Source organism: Syngnathus leptorhynchus, chromosome 19, assembly GCF_054491065.1.
Source record: "Syngnathus leptorhynchus isolate UIUO chromosome 19, UIUO_Slep, whole genome shotgun sequence".
Classification (NCBI taxonomy): Eukaryota; Metazoa; Chordata; class Actinopteri; order Syngnathiformes; family Syngnathidae; genus Syngnathus; species Syngnathus leptorhynchus.
In genome coordinates this window covers 4,290,860-4,312,956 of record NC_141213.1, presented here as the reverse complement: position 1 = coordinate 4,312,956, position 22,097 = coordinate 4,290,860, and the positions used below count along the sequence as shown (strand labels likewise).

The 22,097-nt window shown below is 40.5% G+C and overlaps 2 protein-coding genes across 3 annotated transcripts; one reads left to right on the top strand and one right to left on the bottom strand.

The window, feature by feature from the left end:
• Nucleotides 1–1,589: 1,589 nt before the first annotated feature.
• Nucleotides 1,590–22,065, bottom strand: LOC147041726 (receptor activity-modifying protein 3). Of its 2 annotated transcripts, XM_085939460.1 has the most exons (6): nucleotides 21,896–22,065; nucleotides 21,405–21,523; nucleotides 10,735–11,062; nucleotides 5,132–5,161; nucleotides 4,891–5,050; nucleotides 1,590–3,156 (listed from the first exon to the last, which is right to left on the bottom strand). In XM_085939460.1, the coding sequence occupies exons 3-6, from the start codon at nucleotides 10,784–10,786 to the stop codon at nucleotides 2,901–2,903; spliced, it is 498 nt and encodes a 165-aa protein (XP_085795586.1). In that variant the 5' UTR covers nucleotides 10,787–11,062; nucleotides 21,405–21,523; nucleotides 21,896–22,065; the 3' UTR covers nucleotides 1,590–2,900. The 2 variants fall into 2 exon arrangements, with proteins under 2 accessions (XP_085795586.1, XP_085795587.1); XM_085939461.1 differs by lacking the exon at nucleotides 10,735–11,062.
• LOC147041727 (uncharacterized) lies at nucleotides 11,964–21,458 on the top strand. Its single transcript, XM_085939459.1, has 5 exons — nucleotides 11,964–12,123; nucleotides 14,550–14,620; nucleotides 14,704–14,836; nucleotides 15,575–15,620; nucleotides 15,970–21,458. Exons 1-5 carry the CDS (start codon nucleotides 12,023–12,025, stop codon nucleotides 20,470–20,472), a joined length of 4,854 nt encoding a protein of 1,617 aa, XP_085795585.1. The 5' UTR covers nucleotides 11,964–12,022; the 3' UTR covers nucleotides 20,473–21,458.
• Nucleotides 22,066–22,097: the final 32 nt, after the last annotated feature.

The following is a 22,097-nucleotide window of genomic DNA, read 5'->3' as shown; positions in this document are numbered from 1 at the left end:
GATATCATTTGAAGCTATTTTAATGGTTGAGTCATCGTGGGCAAAAATGAGGTTAAAGAGTTAGGAGGAGAGCAAGATGAGGGTGAGAGTGGGAGCTAATGCGGGTGAAAAACTGGGAGGATGTCCTGTTTGGGTCATGTGCTTCGGAGTAGTTTTACTGTGGGAAACTATGGGTTTGTGTGAGGTCTGCTTTAGTGACTTGTGAGAACTGCCTTTTTTTATTTTTTTGTAAGGGTTCGCTGTTCATACAGGACAGCTGTCAGTGATTCTTTTTTTTTTTTTTAATCATTGAGGAATCAAAAGAGACCACCTAGGTAGAATATTTGTTGCAATGAGTTTGTGAGTGAAAGAAAATGTGTCCCAAAAAAAAATCAGTGTTCATCATTCATTTATCAATCTTGAAAGCATTATTTAAATAATATTTAAATAATAATATTTAAAAAACAATGATAATAATAATATTTAAATGTATAGATATGTTTAAAAATATTGAAACTTGCTATATATATATATATATATATATATATATATATATATATATATATATATATATATATATATATATATATATATATATATATATATATATATATATATATAAAATACTGGCAGAGGTCACTCGTTTCGCCACAACCTCCAGCTCGTTGGTCGTCAATAATCTTTGCCACAAGTTGCTCGGCCATGACAAAGCAGCTCTACACGGAAGTTGAATGGCACCCTCATACTTCCTTCGCCGCTTTTGGTCAAAAAGCACTGGGTCAACCCACTTCCCTGTATTCTTCTGTCAACTCTGGGAAAAAAGCTTGAATATCCTTCCTGCCGCCAAGTGGCTGGCCATGGAGGCCTTGTGGAAAAGCATCCTTCAGGGAACCTGCACTGCTAGACCCCACCTCTCATAAACTACGCTCCCATGGGGCATGCGTATGTAAACGCTCTTGTTTTATGTCTCTGAAGTAACAAAATCTCTCTGGTTCTTTCCTGGAGATCTTCGGGAATAAATAATGGCCGTGTGTTTGTTTAGATGGTAACTTATGATACTGGGCATTGTATTGTGCTCAGTAAGTTGGTGGTTTCCGGCGACGTCCTCTGGGTCCGCTCAATGTGGATTAACGTGGGTGTCTACAACAAAATCAACATCATTGACCGTCGGCCAATGACTGCATTGTCCGATTCTGTATTTACAAAATTCCACCATCGGACGCTTGCATACGTCAATGATGTTGATTTAATAAGAGAATGATGTCTCGGAATTGAATAAACACTTGGATAAACACTCCCAGAGAACCAATGAGCCCATTTCAAGACAATGAATTTCCAAGAAGAAATTCTCTGGAGGGTAAAAAAAAAAAAGAATTCACCTACTCCCAAATCTAAGAGGTATTGTTTCGTGAAATAACAATTAAGAGCAGTAAAGCAAAGGAGTATTATAGATTTGTAAGTGAAATTCAGGGCCGTCATTGTTCTTGGCTTTCATTGCTATTATGAAATTCTGGAAGAGATCCACAAAAGATCATGCGAGGCTAATGCAACACCCAGATGCTCGTAGGTTCAACTTTAAAGAACATTCATGACGATGAGAAATTCTCAGTGTACGAACAGTATTTTATTCATCGCGATCAGTCATAAAACAGCCACAAAAAAAAATGCTTGAATCCTAATGTCTCATGTTTGTTGTCCTTTCCAGTGACGACTTGTCCCTTGAGTAACTTCGGCAGTGTGTGGAAACATAGAATCCCTTTAAGTCCAACTTTGGGTTCCTTTTCATCCTTTTGTGTATGTTGAAAATGTTGTCCACGCGGGAATCTTATTTCCCCAAGAGTTCCATCAACTTTGGCCTTCAGCTAGGATACAGTGTTCTGACTGACAAGAAAAGTCCAAAGTCTCGGTCTGGCCAGTCCATTCATCCATCCGTGGAAATGTTCCAAACCTAAACAGGTAATATTGTTTCGCACGTATAGAAGGCAAATACAATAAATAGCTTGAAGTTTTGGCAAATATACATGAACTCTTTCTAGAGTTGGATGAGCAACCAGTGCCTGAAAGAACAGCTTCAAATAAAGCAAAAAAAAAATCATAAAAAACTCCAGCCACCTTTTTGGATAAAGCATGTTGTCATTTGTACAAGCTATAAGTGGAATACTATTTTTTTGGGGCATAAATTAAGCGAGACAGATAAAAAATGTTTGCCTATTTATTTATTGTTAATTTATATTAAAAGTGGGATATTATTTTGGGGCATAAGTTAAGAGACAGAAAAAAATGGGTTTTTTAAATATATTTATAATTATTTTTTTGTTATCACAGGGTAATAAAAAGATAAAATCCCCCAAAAACCTGAACTAATCACAAAAAACATAAAAATCCTGTGCAATGATGCTCTTTTCTTATTGATGGAAAGAAATATTTAAAACACAGAAGAATGTTTTTGGTGTACATATTGGAATGTGGAACAATTGACCACAAAATTGTCTCTTGTCAATAGCTTTAATTGTATTGGCAATCCAAGAGGCTATAGTTAAAAAAAAAATAAACACCAGCAAGTCAGTGAGTGCACTTAAAGGGGACATCTTGATTATCTGAATCCGAACATCTATCAGATAACATGCAAACTGATAACATGCTCAACAGAAAACATGTGCAGTAAGTCACTATTACATCTTTTGGCTCTTTGCTGATTTTGTCATTTACCTTTTGGACCATGTATTTTGCTCACACACAAAAGGAGAACATGAAACTGATTACTAGATGCTTGTGTGAAGGCACCCTGAAATGTTTGAACACGTTGTTGTTGTCTGGAGGACTTTAGAAGATGGATTGCTAAAACAACCTACGGATCAAATAAACCCAACTCCCAAACTTTCCCAACACTTGCTGTAACAAATGTTCGGGTGATGTCCCCCCTAAACCAGGTTGTCGCTCCTCTTGCTGCACCACACCACAAGAGCAATCATAGCCAAGGTGAGGAAAACAGGAATTAGGATGAGGACGGTCAACGTGTTATCCGGAGGGTCCACCCACACCACCTGATCCAAAGTGCAATTGGCGAAAAAGTGCTTATGTATGCGTATGATGTAGCTCTCCACCAATGGATTGGGCCAGTAGCAGTGGACGATGAAGGATTTGGTCTCCGTGCAGAGTGTAAAGATGTGGTACTCACTGCGAACAAAACCATTACCGCAAAATTCAAAACACAGGAGTCACATAAAGATCAATTGTTATATGATTCGTATTTTAACGCTTTGAATTGTGTCGCCATCTATGGCATGATTGTATGTCTTCTGACGTCAAGATGTCACTTTTGTTTTGAAGGCGCTTTGCTTCAGCGCTGCTAATCAAATCAACTTTGGCTGGCTGGAAGAGATTCTGTAGGCAATGAAAAAGGCAGCAGATGACAGACAAGTGCTTTGCTTCCTGTTCATTCTCAACGCAGGGAATAAATATGTATATATAAATATATATATGTACAAGAAAAGTAATAATCAATTCCAAAGTCATGAGGAGGTAAGTGACTGAATGGCATAAACGGAGAAAGCCACGTGGAGGCTATCCCAGTAACTTTATTGACTATTTTTTACATTGAACATTTTTTTGAATTTATATTCACTTGAATATATTCTAACATTTCTAATTTGGTTACACACTCAAACAACAAGCTCAAAGAGTTGTTTGTGCAGCGGCTGCGCCGTGGGGAAGAGTGACACATTTGTCAAACAGGAGAAGCTCTGCAGGGATCACTGCTTGTTTAAACATGAGGTTCTTTGCTCTCTGAGCCTGATCCCCCCCCCCTCCCTTCCCCCTTCTCGGTTCCCTTGTTCAGGTCAATCTGTATATTTGCTTTTCTCTTAAAAGTCCCGAATCTCGGCCTACGCCGGCAACACATTGGCTTGTGACTCGATTCGGTATTGCTTCACCCTTTTTTAATTGCAAACACAATTCCTGAGAAAAGGCATCATTGTTTCAAACTGAAGTGATGCAACAGCGTGCTTCCTGTTAAGTCTCTACTAATTCAAAAGAGAAAGTCAGAAGGGACTTTAAAATAATACAGACTTGGACCAAGTTCAGAACTCGCACTCTTTCACGATAGCCGGTGTCAATTGATGTCTTTTTCTAGACAATCCCAAAAAAATGAATGGTAATTGTTTTCAAATCTCCAAACGGTCTGTTTTATCCTCCACGTCATCTTTTCAGATGTAGCCGAGCATGCCTCAAGTCAAACATCTGTCTGCACCACTGAGTTCAAGGGGTTAATTTTAGCACTCATGCAGAGGTGGCGTGTGAAGCGTCGGTCATCGTCCTCCCGCGTGCACGAACATTCGTAGTCATTTTGGAATCGCATGTTAAGCTAATTCGCGTTTATGCGACAAATTAACTCGTGGCTTTTTCCTTCTTCTCGTGTAAGCGTTCAAAGGTTAGAGGGAGAAATTGTGAAGATGGAAACATTTTTAAGAAGGTTGACAAATAAAACGAGGCCTGGTTTGGGGCTGTTGTCAAGGGTTAAATATCAAAAATTATGTTTTGTTTTTTCCCGTCTCAGTGCTTTGGGGAAAAAAAATAAAAAATAGAGATTTTATCTTAGCGAGGCTGACTTCTTGGGGTAAAATATTAAGCGTGTCTCTGTGAAAAGGTCATTTTAAAAAATTCCCTCCAAGCTTTGTAATTAACTGGTTTATTGTAGATAGTCAAACTAATTTAGAACGTTTATAGTTTTGAAATGAAATCTTAAGTGTCCATTTGATTGAAATGAAAATACCAAATATTCTGTCGTGTGTGTGTGTGTGTGTGTGTGTGTGTGTGTGTGTGTGTGTGTGTGTGTGTGTGTGTGTGTGTGTGTGTGTGTGTGTGTGTGTGTGTGTGTGTGTGTGTGTGTGTGTGTGTGTGTGTGTACAATACCTGATAAAGTGAGTGAGGTTACACCAATGTTGAGGGTCTATGTGAGCCATGTCGCGCTTGAAGTCTTCACCACAGACTTCCACTTCCCACTCCAAGCGCGACTCGTTGCAGGCTCTCTTCGGCCGAGCAGAAGTATGTTCAATGTTCAAACTCTCAGTAGCTGGAGAGCAGATGTTGGAAAACATCATTCATATAGTCCAACAAAATCGATCCGACGTCGACCGAACGGACGCTCGCTTACCTGAAAAGCCCTTCGCCATCCAGGCATTGACTGCAAATAAAAAAAAAAAAAAGACAATTATTTTGATGAAAAAGTATGTTTTGAAAAAGATGAATGTTAAGTGGAAATAAAAAAAAAAAAATCTGACATGCACATCTGTCTTCCTGACCTTTGACCTGTCATGTTTCCCTTGTGTTATTATGATAAGAACCGTAGAATGTCATTAAAAATAAAAATAAAAAAGCCACCTTAACCAAGTGGGAAAACATGCTTCGCTGCTTGTGACGTCCGACTCATTTCCCATGAGAAGAGTCTCGTGCGTTACACGTGGAGGCGTTTCTCTGAAAGATGCCTAGCATTCCTCTTTGTTGAATTCAGACAGCGATTGAGTCACGCACATACCGCTAAGGTTCTTTTTTTATTGGATCACACCCAAGAGCAAAGACATTTCAGCAAAAGCGAGTCACTTCCTCGGAAATGAGGTTTCTTTTTGTATACCAGTCCGCCATTATTATTGAAAGACTAAATCATGATCTGTTTTTGTTGAAATTGTATTTAGTTTTTTTATTCATGTTTTTTGTGAGGCATGTCTTGATTTTTTTTTTTTACCTGTGCTCGTCAACCTGACATCAGCCACCTTTTTGTTACTTTGAATCCTGTTTTTTATTTTATTTTTTATTTTTTTGCAGGGTGTTGGTGTTTATTATTACATCATTTGTTGATTCCAAATGTCTTGTTTGCCATTTTTGGTTTTGGACGTAAACACAATTTTGGAGAGCGTTCCTGCTTTGCCTCTTTGCTTTGCTGAATTATTATCACCAAACATAATTAGCTCACATAATAGACAGAATATATTCAGTGACTCCAAAATGAAACTGCATTCACAAATTTATCCCGAGAAAAATGACTCTTGAATGGAAGCAGCCACTTTCATGTGAAGTGTTTAGCATGCTAATAGATTTCAATTTCAACCATCCATTCTTAAAGCCCTTTTAACAACTACTCTGTGCATAATCTCTCTGGATACAGCTCCATGATTAAAACACTCAAATAAAAAGTCAAGCTCGGTCATCAAATATAACGTCGAATACGGTGCTTGTTTCACAAGATGAATAGTAGTCTGTAGGCAACAACATTTGTCTGCTTAAAAAGAGAAATGAGGAGAGGAAATTAGGAAATGGAAGATGAACTAATGTGCCAACTGTCTCCGGGGATAATTGAAGAGGTGCTGCTTGTTTATCAGTTCAATCGGCAGCATCATTAGCTACAACTGACTTGCATCACCTACAGTAGGGACATAATCATGCCAGTGGAACTGGCTGGGGAAAACATTCATATTGGATAATAATAAAAAATAAAAATAAAAATAAAAAAAAAGATATATCAATGATTTTTTATTACATTTATTTTCCGTTTAAAAACAGGAAAAAATGCAAAACGCATCCCAAACAGGATATTAAGTCGTCTGACTGGATGTGTATTTATGCCCAAGGACGCATTGTCTCCCGTGTTTCTAATTTAATCACTTAATTGGCATCGGAAAAGACCGTTGCTCGCTAGACTTCCTGAACAACAACAAAAATCACCCGCACTTCCGCAAATATTCAGAGCAAATAATTAATGTTGATTTTTCTAGTCACTCACTGGAACAAGAGATTATATTTCCAAGCAAAGCGGTTTGAAAGATGAATGAATGAGCATTGCAGGTCCAGAACACAATATATGCTTTCTGTTATGCCACAAAATTTTGTTCCAGCGGTAAGAAGCGCCACAAGCAAACAAATTGCAGGGGTCTTAAGTTGGCATGCAAATGCAGCATCTTAAAGATGTTGTGTAACAGGCACTTAAGAAGAGGAGCATCCCATCAGTTGTTCTGCCCCCGCTCAAGCTGAAGCACTAAGCACCTCATCAACATTCAATTTTGGAAAATCCCAGTGGAAACTTTGGATTTTTGGCACGAGTTCAAGCAAGCTGTGGACGATAGATAAGGAAATACCAGTACAATAATGACAAAGTGAATTTGTTGACTCAAGAGACTGTGAAATGCTACACGCTTGTTTGTGTGCATAATCGAGCGGAACAAACGGCATTACGGAGATTCGGAATTCTCGACGCAACTCCTCAAATGAGCCATTTCAAAATCATTTCAAGCTCGAGATAGACCAAAGTGGTTTACTTCCATTGAATCATGCACACACACAAAAAAAAAGAAAAACAAGCTAGAACAGAACAATCTCGGCTATCAAGTTGTTTGGCATTACGTCATGACAAACATTTATGAGCCGTATTCCGCTAAACACGACTGACGGGAAGAACATTGCCATGGCGCAGTGTGTCAAAAGAGCAGATGTTGAAAAAGATGACCGTCAATTGTTTCTCGATGGTTACTCAAAGACACATCGCTTCATCATTGTGAAGCACACTAACCTCAAAGACATTTTCTGTTTGTTAATATAGAAAGCCAAGCTGACAGTGCTAAGATCCAAAAGACACTTGGGTTCAAATCTCTTTAATGACCTGACAAATGGACAGACGAACAGAAGCTAATGATCTCCTTGATGAGACGAAGAGGTCATTGTTTTTCCGTCAGACAAAGGCAAGACCTTCACCGTAAAGCCAATTAGCTTTTTTTTTTTTTTCCCTCTCTCCTCAAGCAGCAGAGGAGGTGAAATTCACATTCTACAATGCTCCTTTGGACTCGGCCACATTAGAACAATGCACCGCAGGATAATGATGAGGACGAATGGCACACATTAGGAATAAATTGCCAATTTTATGGGGTAAAGGATGAGCACTTTGGGTTATAATGAATCGCAGACTTTGTTAAGGGCCCAAATAAGTAAGGCATATGTTGTCTAGTACTGTATGAACAGATGCCCAAGATGCTTCTGACAAAGTCATTTAAAGTGCATTCCCTCATCAGGCTAAAAAAAAAAAATAAAAAAAAATACAAAAGCCCTTTTGAGATAATAAATAACGGTTGTTCCCACAGTATTCCTGGAAACATTTTCCCGAAATTGGAATAAAACGTTCCCGTCTGCTATTAGCTTCTTTTTAAGGAAGTGTCAGTTTATTCTTTATTGTTTCTAAAAATCATCCAAGTCTTTTGGCTGCAAACTATTTATCCCCCTTGTGAGATCTTTTTTATCCTGATATAAATAGACACCTGCTTGGCATCCATCCACTCGGATCTTTTTTTTTTTTTTGTACTGCACGGTGGCGCCGTTTCGAGAAGACGAAGGCCACTATTTTGGTCAGTACTGACAGGCTTTTACAGGGTGAGTTAAAGCAGTCCACTTTCTGGCAGCCGCACTTTGTGGGAGACTGGTGTCAGCCAGACCTTAGTGTCACACTTTGAAACAAACGGGAAGAGCGAAAAGAGACAAAGTTCATGCCTTCCATCTCCTCTTGCATGAAACTTTTACAGCCCCCATGAAATATTAATCAGGCTCTTAAAAGACCCTCGCTGCCGTTAGAATAGTCGGAGCAACGTTCGGTGTCACGCTTATTAGCCTGAGTGATACGAATGTAACCGTTATGAAATACGTTGAATATTCTCAAGTCGTCACAAAAAAGAAAATAAACGTAATACTGTACACACTTCATTTTTTTGTGGAGGGGATTTAAAAAGAGATCACGACGGTGACTTATCTGAACAAGTTTAGGATAAAAATAAGAGAGGCCTAGAAGTGTACCTTGTGGCACACCTTAAGAAAGTGGGTCAAGTGTTTAGATTTATGATTGATATACAACTGGCCAAAATTCAGCATGTAAGCAGTCACACTGACTCAGTGGTTTGTTTGTCTTTAGAAAAAATAAAAAAAATAAACTGTTCCCAAACTTTCTCGGTCCCAATAGGAATGCTTGACGGGAAAATCTTCTTGTCTCGACCAAGGCTAATATGGGGAAATCCCTGCGACATGGACAATATTCACCACAACCTGATGCAACTATTTTAATCTGTCTTCCATGTTTTAAGCTTTTTTTTTTTTTTTTACCGGAACCAGAATGGAAAAAATACTAAAATAAACAGCAATTCAAGTATTATGTCCAAGCACTGCCGCAAGGGTCGCAACTGTCACATGGCCGTTATCCATGGAGCGGAGGTCTTTAAATACAGACCACATTCTCAAGTATCCAAAGAGTTTTTCAAACAGAAAAAAGTTTTCCTCAACTTTGCTTGAGCTCATGCAACCAGAGCATGGCACAATCTGACAGAAATGACAAAGCCGAACCAAAAATGCTTGAAATTGGAATTGTGCAACTTGCGTGGACGCTGTGTAATGGAAGTCATCGGTGGTTATAATGTGGCGCCAAGGCTGATTCTTGTCATGACAGTGACACAATCAGCTCCTGATAGCCACACCATGTTGGCGAGTGACTCCCCTCTCCTGCCTTTTATCACCATCAAGCACTTTTGCTGTCCTGATAGCATCAGTGAAACTCAATCCTTTTTACTACAGTTGTCTCTCTGTCTGCCTACCGTGATTTTCCATTTACACGTGATTTTGCTGTTACGTAGAAAAAAAAAAAGTACTGTAAATAAAATGGCTTCAATTTTAAGGGGGCTGAGACAATTTTTTTATCTTTTATTTTTTATTCAATACAAATGAAATTGTGATTTTAGAAGCAGACCACCCATGAATCTTTGAACTCATCACGCCAACCGGTTCATCGAACCTTGTACATAAACTCATGAGTGGCAACATTTCCACCATATGAAAGATATTTTCATACATGATTTAATCCTTTAAGGACCGACTAATGAGCCAGATCCAAAAGGTCCTATTGGCCTCGATATATAGGTTAGCTCTGTCCATTGGGGCGTGCAATGTTAGAGTCTCCCCTAGTCATGGAGAGTTAGCTCATTCTACATTTGATGATTTGTCTTTCTAAAGCTGTGGATATTAATTCATCTATGCAGAAGAACATATGGAAAACATGAAATGCATCAGAAAGCCATTTGGGCGGCTTTATCGCTGCAGCCAGCGGTTTCTGTTGATTAACGCTAAACTGCTTAAAAAGAACAGTTGTGCATGGAAGTCAATGTAAAATTGATCAAAAACAATTCTGCATGCCCATCTGTATATTTTTTCTCAATCATGATACTGAGAACAATTGTTTTATGTGATTGTTATTGGGTACACTTGCACAATCTAATGAGCTCCAATTAAATGTTGCTATGCATGGGAAATAATCCAATTGAACTTTATTGTTCTAAAAAATTTTTTTTCAAAACAAATAATAAATCCATGTTCATCTCTTTAGCATCAGCAGAAGCAGAACAATTGAATATTCTTTTACTTGATGGCAGGAGGCAGATAATCAATATATGTAGCCCACATTTTATCCACTGCGTATGGAGGTCTGACACGTTCTGAAAGGTCAACCTTCATGCAATTTTGTTTCATTTTTTTCCTCCCATACCAAATGGACACTTATTAAATGATACAAGTCTATTAATTCAGTGATATTAAATTGTGCAAGTACATTTTGTGTGATCGGTAGAAATATATCGCATGAAATAATTTAATCCAGTGTAGGCTATTTTATTTTTATTTATTTTTTGTCTGTGTTTGTTTTGAAATACAGGAAAAAAAAAAAAAAAAAAAAAGAGCACTCACCCAAAATCCCAACAACAAAAAGTTTCAGCACTGCAAACTCATTTGTATCCATCCCGCTGCGTGGATCCAGTTAGTCTCTGAATGAAAGCTCAGATTCAGCTCGGTAAAATTGTACATTTGAAACGGGCCATTATTATCCCTAAAAGACCAGATCAAGTTCCCTCATGCTGCCAGCAGACTCGATTCGAATGAGAATCCAAGAAAGCGCCACAAACAGAGGGGGGGAGGAAAGAAAAAATGCAAAGATTCCTGTGCGTGATCCCCCGTGTGTCCTGGTGATGATAATCGAGACTTGCCGGTGGTGAGGAGTCAGAGCTCAGCACCAGTCCTGCATCCCGGTGAGGAGGAGGAGGAGGAGAAGGAGGAGGAGCGGTGCAAGTATTAATACCATTAAGTGCGTCTTGATAACTGCTTTTCAAAAAGAAAAAGATTATAAATCGCCAATAATGCGTTTTGCAAATGTTCATTTCCGTGCTTTGTTGACAAGTTTTAATCAAGCAAACGATTGCTCAAATAAAACATGGAACCACTGTGACGTCTGTGCAAAAAACAAATAGGACAACACTGACCTCTTGTGGGGGTTTTTAGTCACTATCGCTGCTAGACAGTTGAAATGTAATTTCTTAACTCAACGGTAGGGAGCAGTCTTGCTATGTTGAGCATTAATTTAATAATCGTGGCTGGGTGGATGGTGTGACTATTAATTTAATAACAATAATGGATGGATGGATGGATGGATGGATGGATGGATGGATGGATGGATGGATGGATGGATGGATGGATGGATGGATGGATGGATGGATGGATGGATGGATGGATGGATGGATGGATGGACGGACGGACGGACGTGTTAGAGCTATTTTTAGTCTTTCTAAACCCTAAAACTGTTTTTGTTTTTTTGCATTTCATTACGTCATACTTTTTTCAGTGAATAAATTAATCAAAATATTTAGTAGTACAACTATAGGAGTAATATTAAAGTCCTATACAATTGTTGTGCCATTATTTATTGATATGATTTAAATTGTTTTAAAGGAGTTGAATCCGTATTTCTACTTTAATCACAATAAGTTTGAGACAAGTATGTGTACTTTTACTGAAGAAGACTTTCGCCTTGTCTTTAAGTTCCGTGGTCAAGGTGCGCTTGACCTGCAAGTCGCCCTTTGACTTGTTGCGTGGACGCTTACTTTCCTCTTGTGGTTCACGCTGCTTGTTTAAATTCCACACGTCGTGATTAAGATGCGTGTGTCTCATCGGCGTCCTGGAGCTCCGAACCGGTTCAAATAGAATGTCAACAAGTGACGCAGTACACTCCGAACTGTCAGTTCGTGGAGAGACAGCGACACCTCCGCACGGGGAAAAGCGCTCAACACGGAATTCGACTTCAAAGTGGGTCCAAATCCATTTGATAATGTATTTATACTTGTTTTTGTCGCGTTTATGATACACTTGTGGGTTTTTTTACGAAGTGTGTTGGTTTTTCTTCCCTTGCGGGTGGGCTTGGAACGCCGAGTTGTTACTGATGCTGAAGTTCGTTTAAAAACTGCGTGTTTAAGTGTTCAATTTATCTGTGATGCTCTTGCATCGCCTTTAACTTGTCGAAATATTCTTTTGAGTTTTCTTAAAGGTATTTCAAGCGATTCGGCGTTAAGGTTATTGAATTGTTTGGTGCGTTTTGTTTCATTTTTAATGAGTTCATTTGGGTAAATATGTTGGTGTTTCCAGATATCAGATGAGAGTAAACTGTGATTTTTAAACAAGGTTTTTGAAAATATTTGAAGCGTCTGCATTGCATAACGTGTGTATTTTTCAAGTGTTTCATATTTTGCATGTAGGTGCATGGACGTAGAAGGCTAGTTTTCATGAGTTTTTTGTGTGATTGAAATCTGAGATGAATTTGTTGACGCGTGGGCATTCAGATCCGCAACAGAACTATCACCATGGATACACAAAGTCACTGACTGGCTGCACAACTTTCATTTCTTTGCACACATTTGCTGTTTGCTTAAAGTGTGGCGGAGTGAATGTGTGGGATTCGAGAAAAAAACAAAAACAAAAAAACAAGTCTGGTTCTGCTTTTGCCTTAATATTGCAAATTACTGCAAGATTCATTTGTGGAGAGACATTTAAGGAGTAAGTAATTTGCAGTTGGAACATCTCAATGATGTGTTTGTCCGTACCGAGTTCACACCCACACTTAGTTCAGCCAGGATCATTGTGGTTATGTAAGTGTTAGTTGCCTGAAAAGGCCACACACACCCACCCACCAGTAGTACGGCCCGGCCCGTACACCCGAGCCGACATACCTCACACGCAATGTTTCAGACTAACGATCCTGTCAAAGAAAACAATTTGTCATCCGGCTGAAAGTCATAAAAACCGTGACATACTTCGTACGCTTGTGGCAACGCATGTTATGATACACAAATACTGAAATTATGTTTGGCGTCAAGACCTGAGCCGACTGATTAATCATATTTGAGTTGATGGGAATTTCTGCAGCAAGTTGTGATAAATTGTCACTTGTTTATTATTGCAGTTGTAGTGGTATGACAACACATTTTTTTTTTTTTTACCTTCCTTCTCTTGTATGACAAAAGAAAAGTGAGTTCCCAAGCTTTCAAGTGCATGCCAAAGCTACTGGTAGTGCAGGAAGAAAGTCATTGTTTGGAAAGACACAACAATGGTTTTCTTATCTACAGTATGTGTGGACAGAGTGAAGTTACTACACAGACCAACCGCAATAGTAGTCAATTATTATATATATATATATATTTTTTATTTTTTATTTTTAAACTAGGCGCACTTATGTTGGCTGGTTAGTCCCTTTCAAGTCTGTACTTGGGAAGGATATAAGGTGTTATTAATGAGATTATTGATGTATCCCTTAGGTTAATTGGAGTGAGGAAAATATTTCAAAGAAAATAAAAACTGGCTGCTGGTTTAACTGAAGTTAATGACGACAATGAAGCTGTTACAGTATTTGTGTATGTCTTTTGATTTCTTGTCCTGGCCTGCGGGCGTGTCAGGACTAAAAGAGACATGTACAAGAAAGGTGTGTTGAGCTGAAGATGTTCCTCCCTTCTTTGTAACTTTCTCTCTTGTCAGGTCATGTTAGTCTTGCTTTTATAATACAATAACGTGAAGGGTAAAGCTGTATAATCCATGTGACCCCAGGGCAAATTCTCTTTTGTATTAAAAATGTATGATTTATGATGGCCTCACACAAAGTGGTCACACATTTATCGACACAAGGAAGAATTCCAGCAACACTAAAATCATTCCGACATGCGGAATTGTACCTCGTCTTTGTTGTGTTGTCATGCTCGCTCGGAGTAGTGCGTGCTGGAGCCGCCACTTGGATTATACAAGTGCTTCTTATCAATCGAGCATGATTACACATAAGGAAGGAGATATTTAAATCAATGACTCGTGTCATTTACTGGAAGAAAGACATAGCCGTGCACTTTTAACACACTTCATTTCATAATGTGGCAATTGTTGAAGATATAAAATTCACTCAAGTTGAAATAAGGTGACCTGGATTCAGGGTGAAACCTGCCAACCGCTTCAACAATGAACAGAAACTCCATACCGTAATTAAAAGCCAAAGATGGAAGGAATGTTTATTCTTCTTAACATGGGACTGCTTATTGTTTATATGAGAGATGTCTATGGTCCAATTGCTGATGCATCACCAAATTTGGTGTGCTTACAATACACTTGACAAAATAGCGGCGGGTTGGAGCTGATGATATCATCCGTGTATTTAAATTGTGAGTAAAACCAAAATGAATGATTTTTTGATTTTGCAGACAGTGTGACGACGGGTACAAAAGTCCACATCCTTGCCTCCGTGCCATCACACATGAAAGAACGGTCGAAGGTGACAATTCATTGTTTTCAATTTTTTTTTTTGATCGGTGTTACTTACCATCAATTAACATTTGGATGCAATTATGATTCCAGAATGTAAATTGGGAGCAGACGGACCAAGACAAGAGGTGAATGTTGAAAGTGGGAGCGGATACACCACCTGTATTGTTTTAACACTCTCCAACTACCTGGACCTCAAAAGGAAGCAAGACTCCTGCGTATATAGGTGAACATACTTGATCTCATTTCTGTACACCATTCAGTATTTCAAATATGTTAATTTGTGCATGGAATAGTATTTGAAAAATGCTAAGGACGTCGTAAGAAATATCCTCAGGCGGGTACATGTGAGAGAAATACAGCTTTCAACAGATTCAAATTTTAACAGCGAAACGCAGCCATTTATGGGCAGTCTGGAACCACGAGTAAAAAGTCAAATAAAAAAAACTACGAATCATCAACGCCCAAACTAAAATAAGAACCTGTACCGCCCTTAATGAGAAAGTCCCTGTTATTGTTTCATGGACATATTTGTGGTCAATTTTTGAATTTTGTAGTGCACGAGGAAGTTCATTCATTCGTGAACCAGGAAATCACACACCCTTGAACTCAAGCACCTGTGCATATCAGCAAAAATACAATTTTACAGTATACAATGTCGGCATCTGGAACTATATGTGAGAGAGAGCCTGTGTGTTTCTGTGTGATTTGTTTTTCAAGCGTGTCACACACACGCATACCTTCAAAATGGTTTCAGGTGTGACTTAAGTGTGTGTGAAAAGTGTTTAGTAAAAGCTGGAGGACAGAGAAAAGGAATGCCGGCCATCGTGTTGCTCGGCATTGCCGCGCGAAACGTTTGACATCTTATCCGACTTAAAACTTTAGCCTTTTCATCCTGTGAAATATCCGCTTTGTCTCCTGATTACTCAAACGGCACTAATCACATTTTTACTTTCTCCTTCAGTTTGGATGAGAAGCAAAGGTGTGAAACTGTGGCTGGCAGCACTCAGGTAAGTTATTATTGATGATCAGTTATTGTGAGATTTGTAATTAAAAAAAGGATTGATATAAAAATGTCCCGTAACGCCATGTTCGGTACTTTTTTAACGAGGCCTTTTAAAAGAACTAAAATGGAATGCTCAAACGATTTTTAATTTCTGAATAGATTGTAACACTTTTAGTAACATTGTGTTCTCTTCAAATCATCTTGGATTGGATGGATTAAGAACTGTCAAGGTGTGTATGTAATTGTAAATAACCTGTTTGTCTAGACTTGAATGTTTTTACTTTATTACACCTTGGGAAAAGACACTGCATTGGAAAGTTTTGGTTACGCTTAGATAATTCGTGTTTTGACAGGTGAATAATCGGACTTCACAACCAGACACTTCCAGAGGAGTAACAAGCGAGTCGCCATTACCACCATTTCTGTCCGGAAGTCGACTTCCTTCTGGATTGCAACCAAGCACAAGTGTCCGTGGATCAAGTGAATTGGATCAAACGATCAAAGACGGTGCTGAGCTTGAGAACCAAACGGATGTTGAGGAGCCCGGGGAAGTAATGTTGTCTTCTGCCATGGTGACGGTTCTCGCCCCGACTTGGAGTGGCCGCCTTCGACGGTCCAAAAGGTTCGAGGAGACGGGCAGTTTGGAAACTCTGACGAGTCTTCCAGGTCTATCAAATTCTGAGGCGATCCGTCCACAAAGTTGCTCTCAGAGTTCTCAAAGTAGTATGGGAAGACTGTTTAACGTATCGCAAGCCCAGTCGAGGGCTCCGTTTCTGAGTACTAGACAGAACACAACAGGCTGGTCCTCTAAAATCGGTCCTCAAAACTTGGACTATGAATTGAAGAGTAAAGTTCCTCGGACAGCCTCGTTGGACGGAAGAGCTAAAGAGACGGAAATCAAGAAAGCGCAAGCAAGTACGAGCTGGGATCCATACGGACAAAAGGAGACTCAACGAGATGATCATCCGCTGCGACGCTCATCTTTGAGTTCAAAACCGACAACCAGCAGTCTTCTTCTGTCGCTACGAAGACTAAACAATCAAAATATGAACTCTAATAACCCCACGTCATCAGAGGTCAAGCCGGCGCCTTTGAAAACTGACCAAGACGTTTTCTCAACACAGGTGACTCAAGCCTATCACAAAACACTTGCGAGGGAAAGGTTCAAGCCACTCCCCTCTTCTTTGTCCGTTTCTCCCAGGGCAGCCGAGATGCAAGCAGTTAATCCTCCGTCACTACCTAACCACGGTAAAAGAGGCCCGTCAAAAACAAGCTTGTTTTCGTCGTCAACCCTAAACAAAGTAACAACTGACACGCCCAAACAACTCCAAATAATGAATACGGCACAACCGAGTCTTTCGTGCTTCAGACAAGAATTTGTCAGTCAGCGACCATCGGACAGTGAACCGAATTGGATAAATTCAGGGAGAGGTTTAAATCTATTTCCTGACAGCGCTTCACCTAAATCTGTTCAATATGACACCGGTAGGCTCTCCGAAAATGGTTCACCATCTGGAAACACACCTGTTACATCATCATCCAGGTGGCAACAAAATAGCCAGAAGCCTCCCGTTCTCACCGACACACCCAAAATCATAAACAAGTCAAACACGCCTTTAATTCTTCTATCTAACAATAATTGTGACACGCCAGCTCTGAGTCGAACTCCTAGCAAAAGTCTCAACGGTCAAATCTCGGATATTCCCAGCAATAAAGCAACGACGATTTGCAACGATGGCGTCAATCTCGCCACGAAGCCCCCGAGAGGAGGAATCGGTAGAGTCAAAGAGAAACAATGCGACTATTCATTTGACAAAATGAGGCTCGCCAAACAACTCCACGAGTCCAGTTTAAAAAAACTAGAAACGCAAAAGTCGCAACGTTTGCAGACTCTGAGTCAACCGACAAGTTCCATTAAGCGTGATGTCATTAATGGCTCATTTAAACCACATGAGAGCGAATTGGCACCCTCCGTAAAACGTTCGTCGTTTGATCGCACCGACACTCACAAGAATCAGGTCGGTCCTTCAAAAAATATCTGCGCTTTCTCACAGAATCAAAATAGCGGTCCGTCATTTCAGTCGAAAGCCGATTCTTCTCACGTGTCCTTATTTATTGGCTCTTCATCGCAAACATCAAAAGTCCCCAATACAGCGAGCGACACCTCCCCTCTTGGCTTTATAAGAAGTTACGGCACCAACCCAAAGTCTTTCCAAACAAAAGACGTGTCCAGTCGTGTTCCGATGATAAATGACTCTTCCAAACAAAAGTTTAGCCCCGACTCTATGAGCACAACTACTCCCATCCATATTACGCCTTCCATAACATCCCATCTCCAAACATCCCCTACCACTCCAACCAGTCCAAACCGCAAAGTGGGTGGAATATTAACCAACCAATCAGAAAAAGACAACATAAAAACAGGACACGGAAAGCGAGTGAAACATGTCATGTGGGAGGACTCGAAGAATTCCGAATCCAGCAAAGGTCCAGATCCATCTGTCTTGATCAGTCCGCTATCTCGCTCAAGGTCTCAGTCGCTCATCCGAGCTCCATCCATCTTCTCTTTTCTAAGATCGAGCAGTCAGAACACGAAAAACATTCCTCTATCCACCACATCACGCAAGACCTCAAACTTGCAGGTGGGGAAAGAAGAAAAGTATCGATCTTTGTCTTCCGACTCTGCGGATCAAACCTCAAGAGAGGAAGGAGACTCGAAACAAAACCTCCTTGACAATCGACGTAGCTTTGAGAGGATGGACGAGACCCCGCGCAGACTTCAGAGGTCACGATCTTTGCAGGCCGATGAGTTCTTATATTATTCAACTGCTCTCTCATCTCCCGACTTTTCAAATGGATACAAGATCCGTTACAGCTCCCCGCCCTACTCCACTCTCATCTCCAGCCGTGGTGAAACCAAGAAGGTAGCTCCACGGAAGCCACTTTTCCAAAATTTGAACTCAAATTACACCTCAAATCATCCCTTACATTCTCATCCAGTAGCAGATTCAACCTCACCTAACTCGAAAACATCACTTGTAAATTCACCAAAACAATCCTCTCCTCTGCTGAACAAAACGTCATCGCATGAAAATATACTGGACGGGGAAGAAATCAATAATAATAGCCACAAGAGTATATGTCGTAATAAACAAACCGGTCGTGTGTTATTTATCGAAAGCAGAGATTATGTCATCCCGCAAACTCCGCAGAGTTCAAAAATGGACATAACAGGTTCTGGTCCAAAGAGCACAAAGCCTGAATCATCGGCACTTTTCACAAAGACGCTCCCTTCTGAACAGTTAAACACAACTCTGACTCATTCCAATCCAAGCTCAAGTGGCAGCAGCTCAACGGAAAGTCGCTGTGCGGGTGACGAAGTCGGCGGCAAAAGGATGAAGGAGAGCGTGATGGGTAAATTCAAACTTTTCTCAGCGGAGAGCAACAACGAACAAAATCCAAAGAAACGCCGTTTTGTTATGAAGAAAAGCGTCAGCACGCCAAACTCGGAAAACGAGAAGGCCAATAAAACTTCGACTAAAATGGACCAGGTCATCAATAAACTGAGGCAAACGTTTGGCACTAAGCGCCCCGAAGACGAGCAATTTCCGTGGAAATGGAAGCGAGCTTCTGAAACGGCTTCAGTCGGTGGACTGAGCGATAACAGCGATGCCACGCTTGAGAGCAGCAGAACTGCAGAAGACCGAGAACTCGAACCGAAAGACGACGAAAGGGCAACGCAGAACCGATACTCCCTCATACCAACCTTATCGGTACAAAACCCAATGACAGAAAACGAGTTCTTCGTTTGGCCAGATCAATCCGATCCCCAGAAAGTGTCTGACCACAATGACGTCAAGAACAGAGCGACAACGCAGTTTCATCTGAGTGTAGATCCGAATCCCAGTCGAAGCCCAAAACCCACCGGCGGTCACTGTACTAATGTCAGGAAATTGACAACCAGTTCCAAAAGTCCATTCTCCCCCTTCTCCTCTCTTTCCACCCACTCGCCATTTCCCTCACCCGAAGTGGCGGACGATAGCGTCTTCTACAGCCCGAAGATGCCGCGCCGGCGTGAGGCCTCCTCACCGTGCGAGCCGGGCGAGGGAATCAGCCGGGTGAGTTCACGCAGAAGCCGGGCCTCCACAGGTCCGCCGAGCACAGGTCCGATCCAGGACGACGCATCGTGCTACGCTGATTTAAAGTACGGCATCGAGCCCGGGAGGTCCGTTTCGGTGAGCTCCGTACTCTCCAGTCGGCGGTCGGGGCCCGGACGGATCTCCACTGGTCCCAAATTCATGAGTGTGGACGATCTCTCGGAAACAGTCCCAAATTACGGAAGCACCGATGGGGATTTTAATCAGTGGTTGGAGAGAAATTGTAATCATCGGGCATTCAGGCAGATGCAGTCTTATATGCCCAGCGACGACGGAAAAGCCAGATCAAGATCGCTTCCTCGATCACTGACTCGCCGTCTGGCCCAATGGAGCTCAGGTGTCTCGGTTTGTCCACCAGCAGACACCGTGGCGATGTCACCCAATCATTGGAGCCCCAACATGAAGACGTGTCACTTTGACTGGGATACAGTGAGCCCCCCGACTCCTCCCCCAACGCCACCTTTGTCACCGCAGCCCAGACGCATGTCCAAACCTCCCAGCCTTTCCTCACCTAATTTTTCCAGCCCATCTCCAGAACCATTGGACAGCCCATCCCCCAGGGGGCATTTGCCCTCTCGAGGTTACGTCTCTAACCTAAGCACATTTGAAGAATCTTCAGACAGCAGCTCAGATACAACAACAGATGATGAATATTATATAGAATTAAGCGACGATGACGAAAAGGAAACCGAATTGTGAAAAGCAGTCTCGATGTAAGTTTTTCCTAAATGATCCAGATTGTAAAAATAAGAGATGAGAATGACAGGAATGTTGGCTGACAAGTGACATGAAGTTTCGCAATTCCAGCCTCCCGCTATAAAAGGTGATGGAGACAAAAAAATGAAAAATCTCCATTTTTGTGTTAATAGCTCCAGCTCTGAATGTGTCAATATGTTTTTTTTGTCATGTCGCATCTTGAATGGTTGCTGAAAGTGTTACTACCCCACTGGGTAGAGCCTATTGGGCTTTTATGCAGTTTCCGCTTGAATGCATCAGGGTTATCTACGTACATTTTCTTCTGCTGCTAAGCGATAACCATTGGTGAAGGAGGATTCATGTTTAAAAAAAAAACATATATTTTTTCTGCTTTAAATTCTTTATTTTCTTAACCGTTTTTTTTTTCATTGAATCATACTGTATTTTGTGATTTTTTTTTAACATTCATTGTCACAAACAAGTACTTGACACAATGCTTGATATTGTTTGTCTAAATATTTGCAACAGTGACAATTAAACATCCTAATATATGCATTTTATAAATAAATTCAAATCCAATAAGCTCTTTCTTAGAATGGTTTTCAGTGTGAGATCATTTACTGTGACTTCACCAGGAGGTCAAAATAACTTGCCATGGTGATAACTGAGTAAATATGGGTGTAGTCAGCCATAAAACAGTCTGGTCACTGTTGATGCACTTTGCACCCTTGATTTTCTGTTGATGCACTTTGCACCTTTGATTTTCTGTCTCATAGTTTTCAGGACAAATAGTCGTTGGCCTGACATCATGCGGGTGTGGCTGCTTTATTAGTCATAGAGCATTTCCATGATGTCATCATTTGTGAAGATTCATACTGTTTTCCTTAAGTTGACCATTTTAAACAGTTCTTTTAGTCAGAAAGGGAAGATTTTACCTGTTTTGCATGTTTACTTCCTGTAGCCTTCCTCAGAAACGCCACATGATCTTGCAGGCTGCTATTTCATGATTTGGCCAAACAGCAGGGGAAATTTGCGCCCCCTACTGGCAGGGTTTCTGGCAAGGAAATAAAAATCAAATCTGCTAAACAAAAGTGGCACATGCAAATGTCAACAGTATTGGCTTTCATTCAACAAAAAATCCTCACGGGGAGGTACCCGCAATTAACGTTAAGTACATTTGATCTTCCTTGGCAGTCAGTCATGGGAAAGTTTGATTTTGCCCTTTTAATTTGTGCCTCTTGTGATGGGTTTGAAATGATTCTGCCCTTCTCTGGAAAAACCATCTAAAGTTCCAAATTACTAGGACAAGAAGGACCTTCTGACAGCAAAATGCCCAGTAATATTTTTTGACAGGGTCATCTTTCTTTCCCTGCACATTTTAACTTTCATAACTTTTCCACAACTTTGTGTTAAAAATATCACTCACCTCATAGCCTTTGTTTTATGACCAAGGGTGGAATATTCTGGTCCTTGTTGTGATTTATCCTTTCTCCATATCTTACACATTTCGTTTTTTGGGTCTCACGAGCTTTGTATAATGTGTACTTTTAGCTTTGGCACAGCGAGAATACATAATGCTGTGCAGGTGTGCCTAACATTGTGACTGGTACGTGTAGTTCCACATTCCG

Bases quoted from the DNA above. Each gene is read 5' to 3' on its own strand.
- LOC147041726 (XM_085939460.1), bottom strand. From the start codon at position 10,786: ATGGATACAAATGAGTTTGCAGTGCTGAAACTTTTTGTTGTTGGGATT. The intron at 5,051-5,131 runs GTAAGCGAGCGT...TCTGCTCTCCAG, and splicing joins GATGGCGAAGGGCTTTTCAG to CTACTGAGAGTTTGAACATT. The intron at 3,157-4,890 runs GTATTGTACACA...TTTTGTTCGCAG, and splicing joins AACCTCACTCACTTTATCAG to TGAGTACCACATCTTTACAC.
- LOC147041727 (XM_085939459.1), top strand. From the start codon at position 12,023: ATGTCAACAAGTGACGCAGTACACTCCGAACTGTCAGTTCGTGGAGAG. The intron at 12,124-14,549 runs GTGGGTCCAAAT...TTGATTTTGCAG, and splicing joins ACACGGAATTCGACTTCAAA to ACAGTGTGACGACGGGTACA. The intron at 14,621-14,703 runs GTGACAATTCAT...TTATGATTCCAG, and splicing joins ACATGAAAGAACGGTCGAAG to AATGTAAATTGGGAGCAGAC.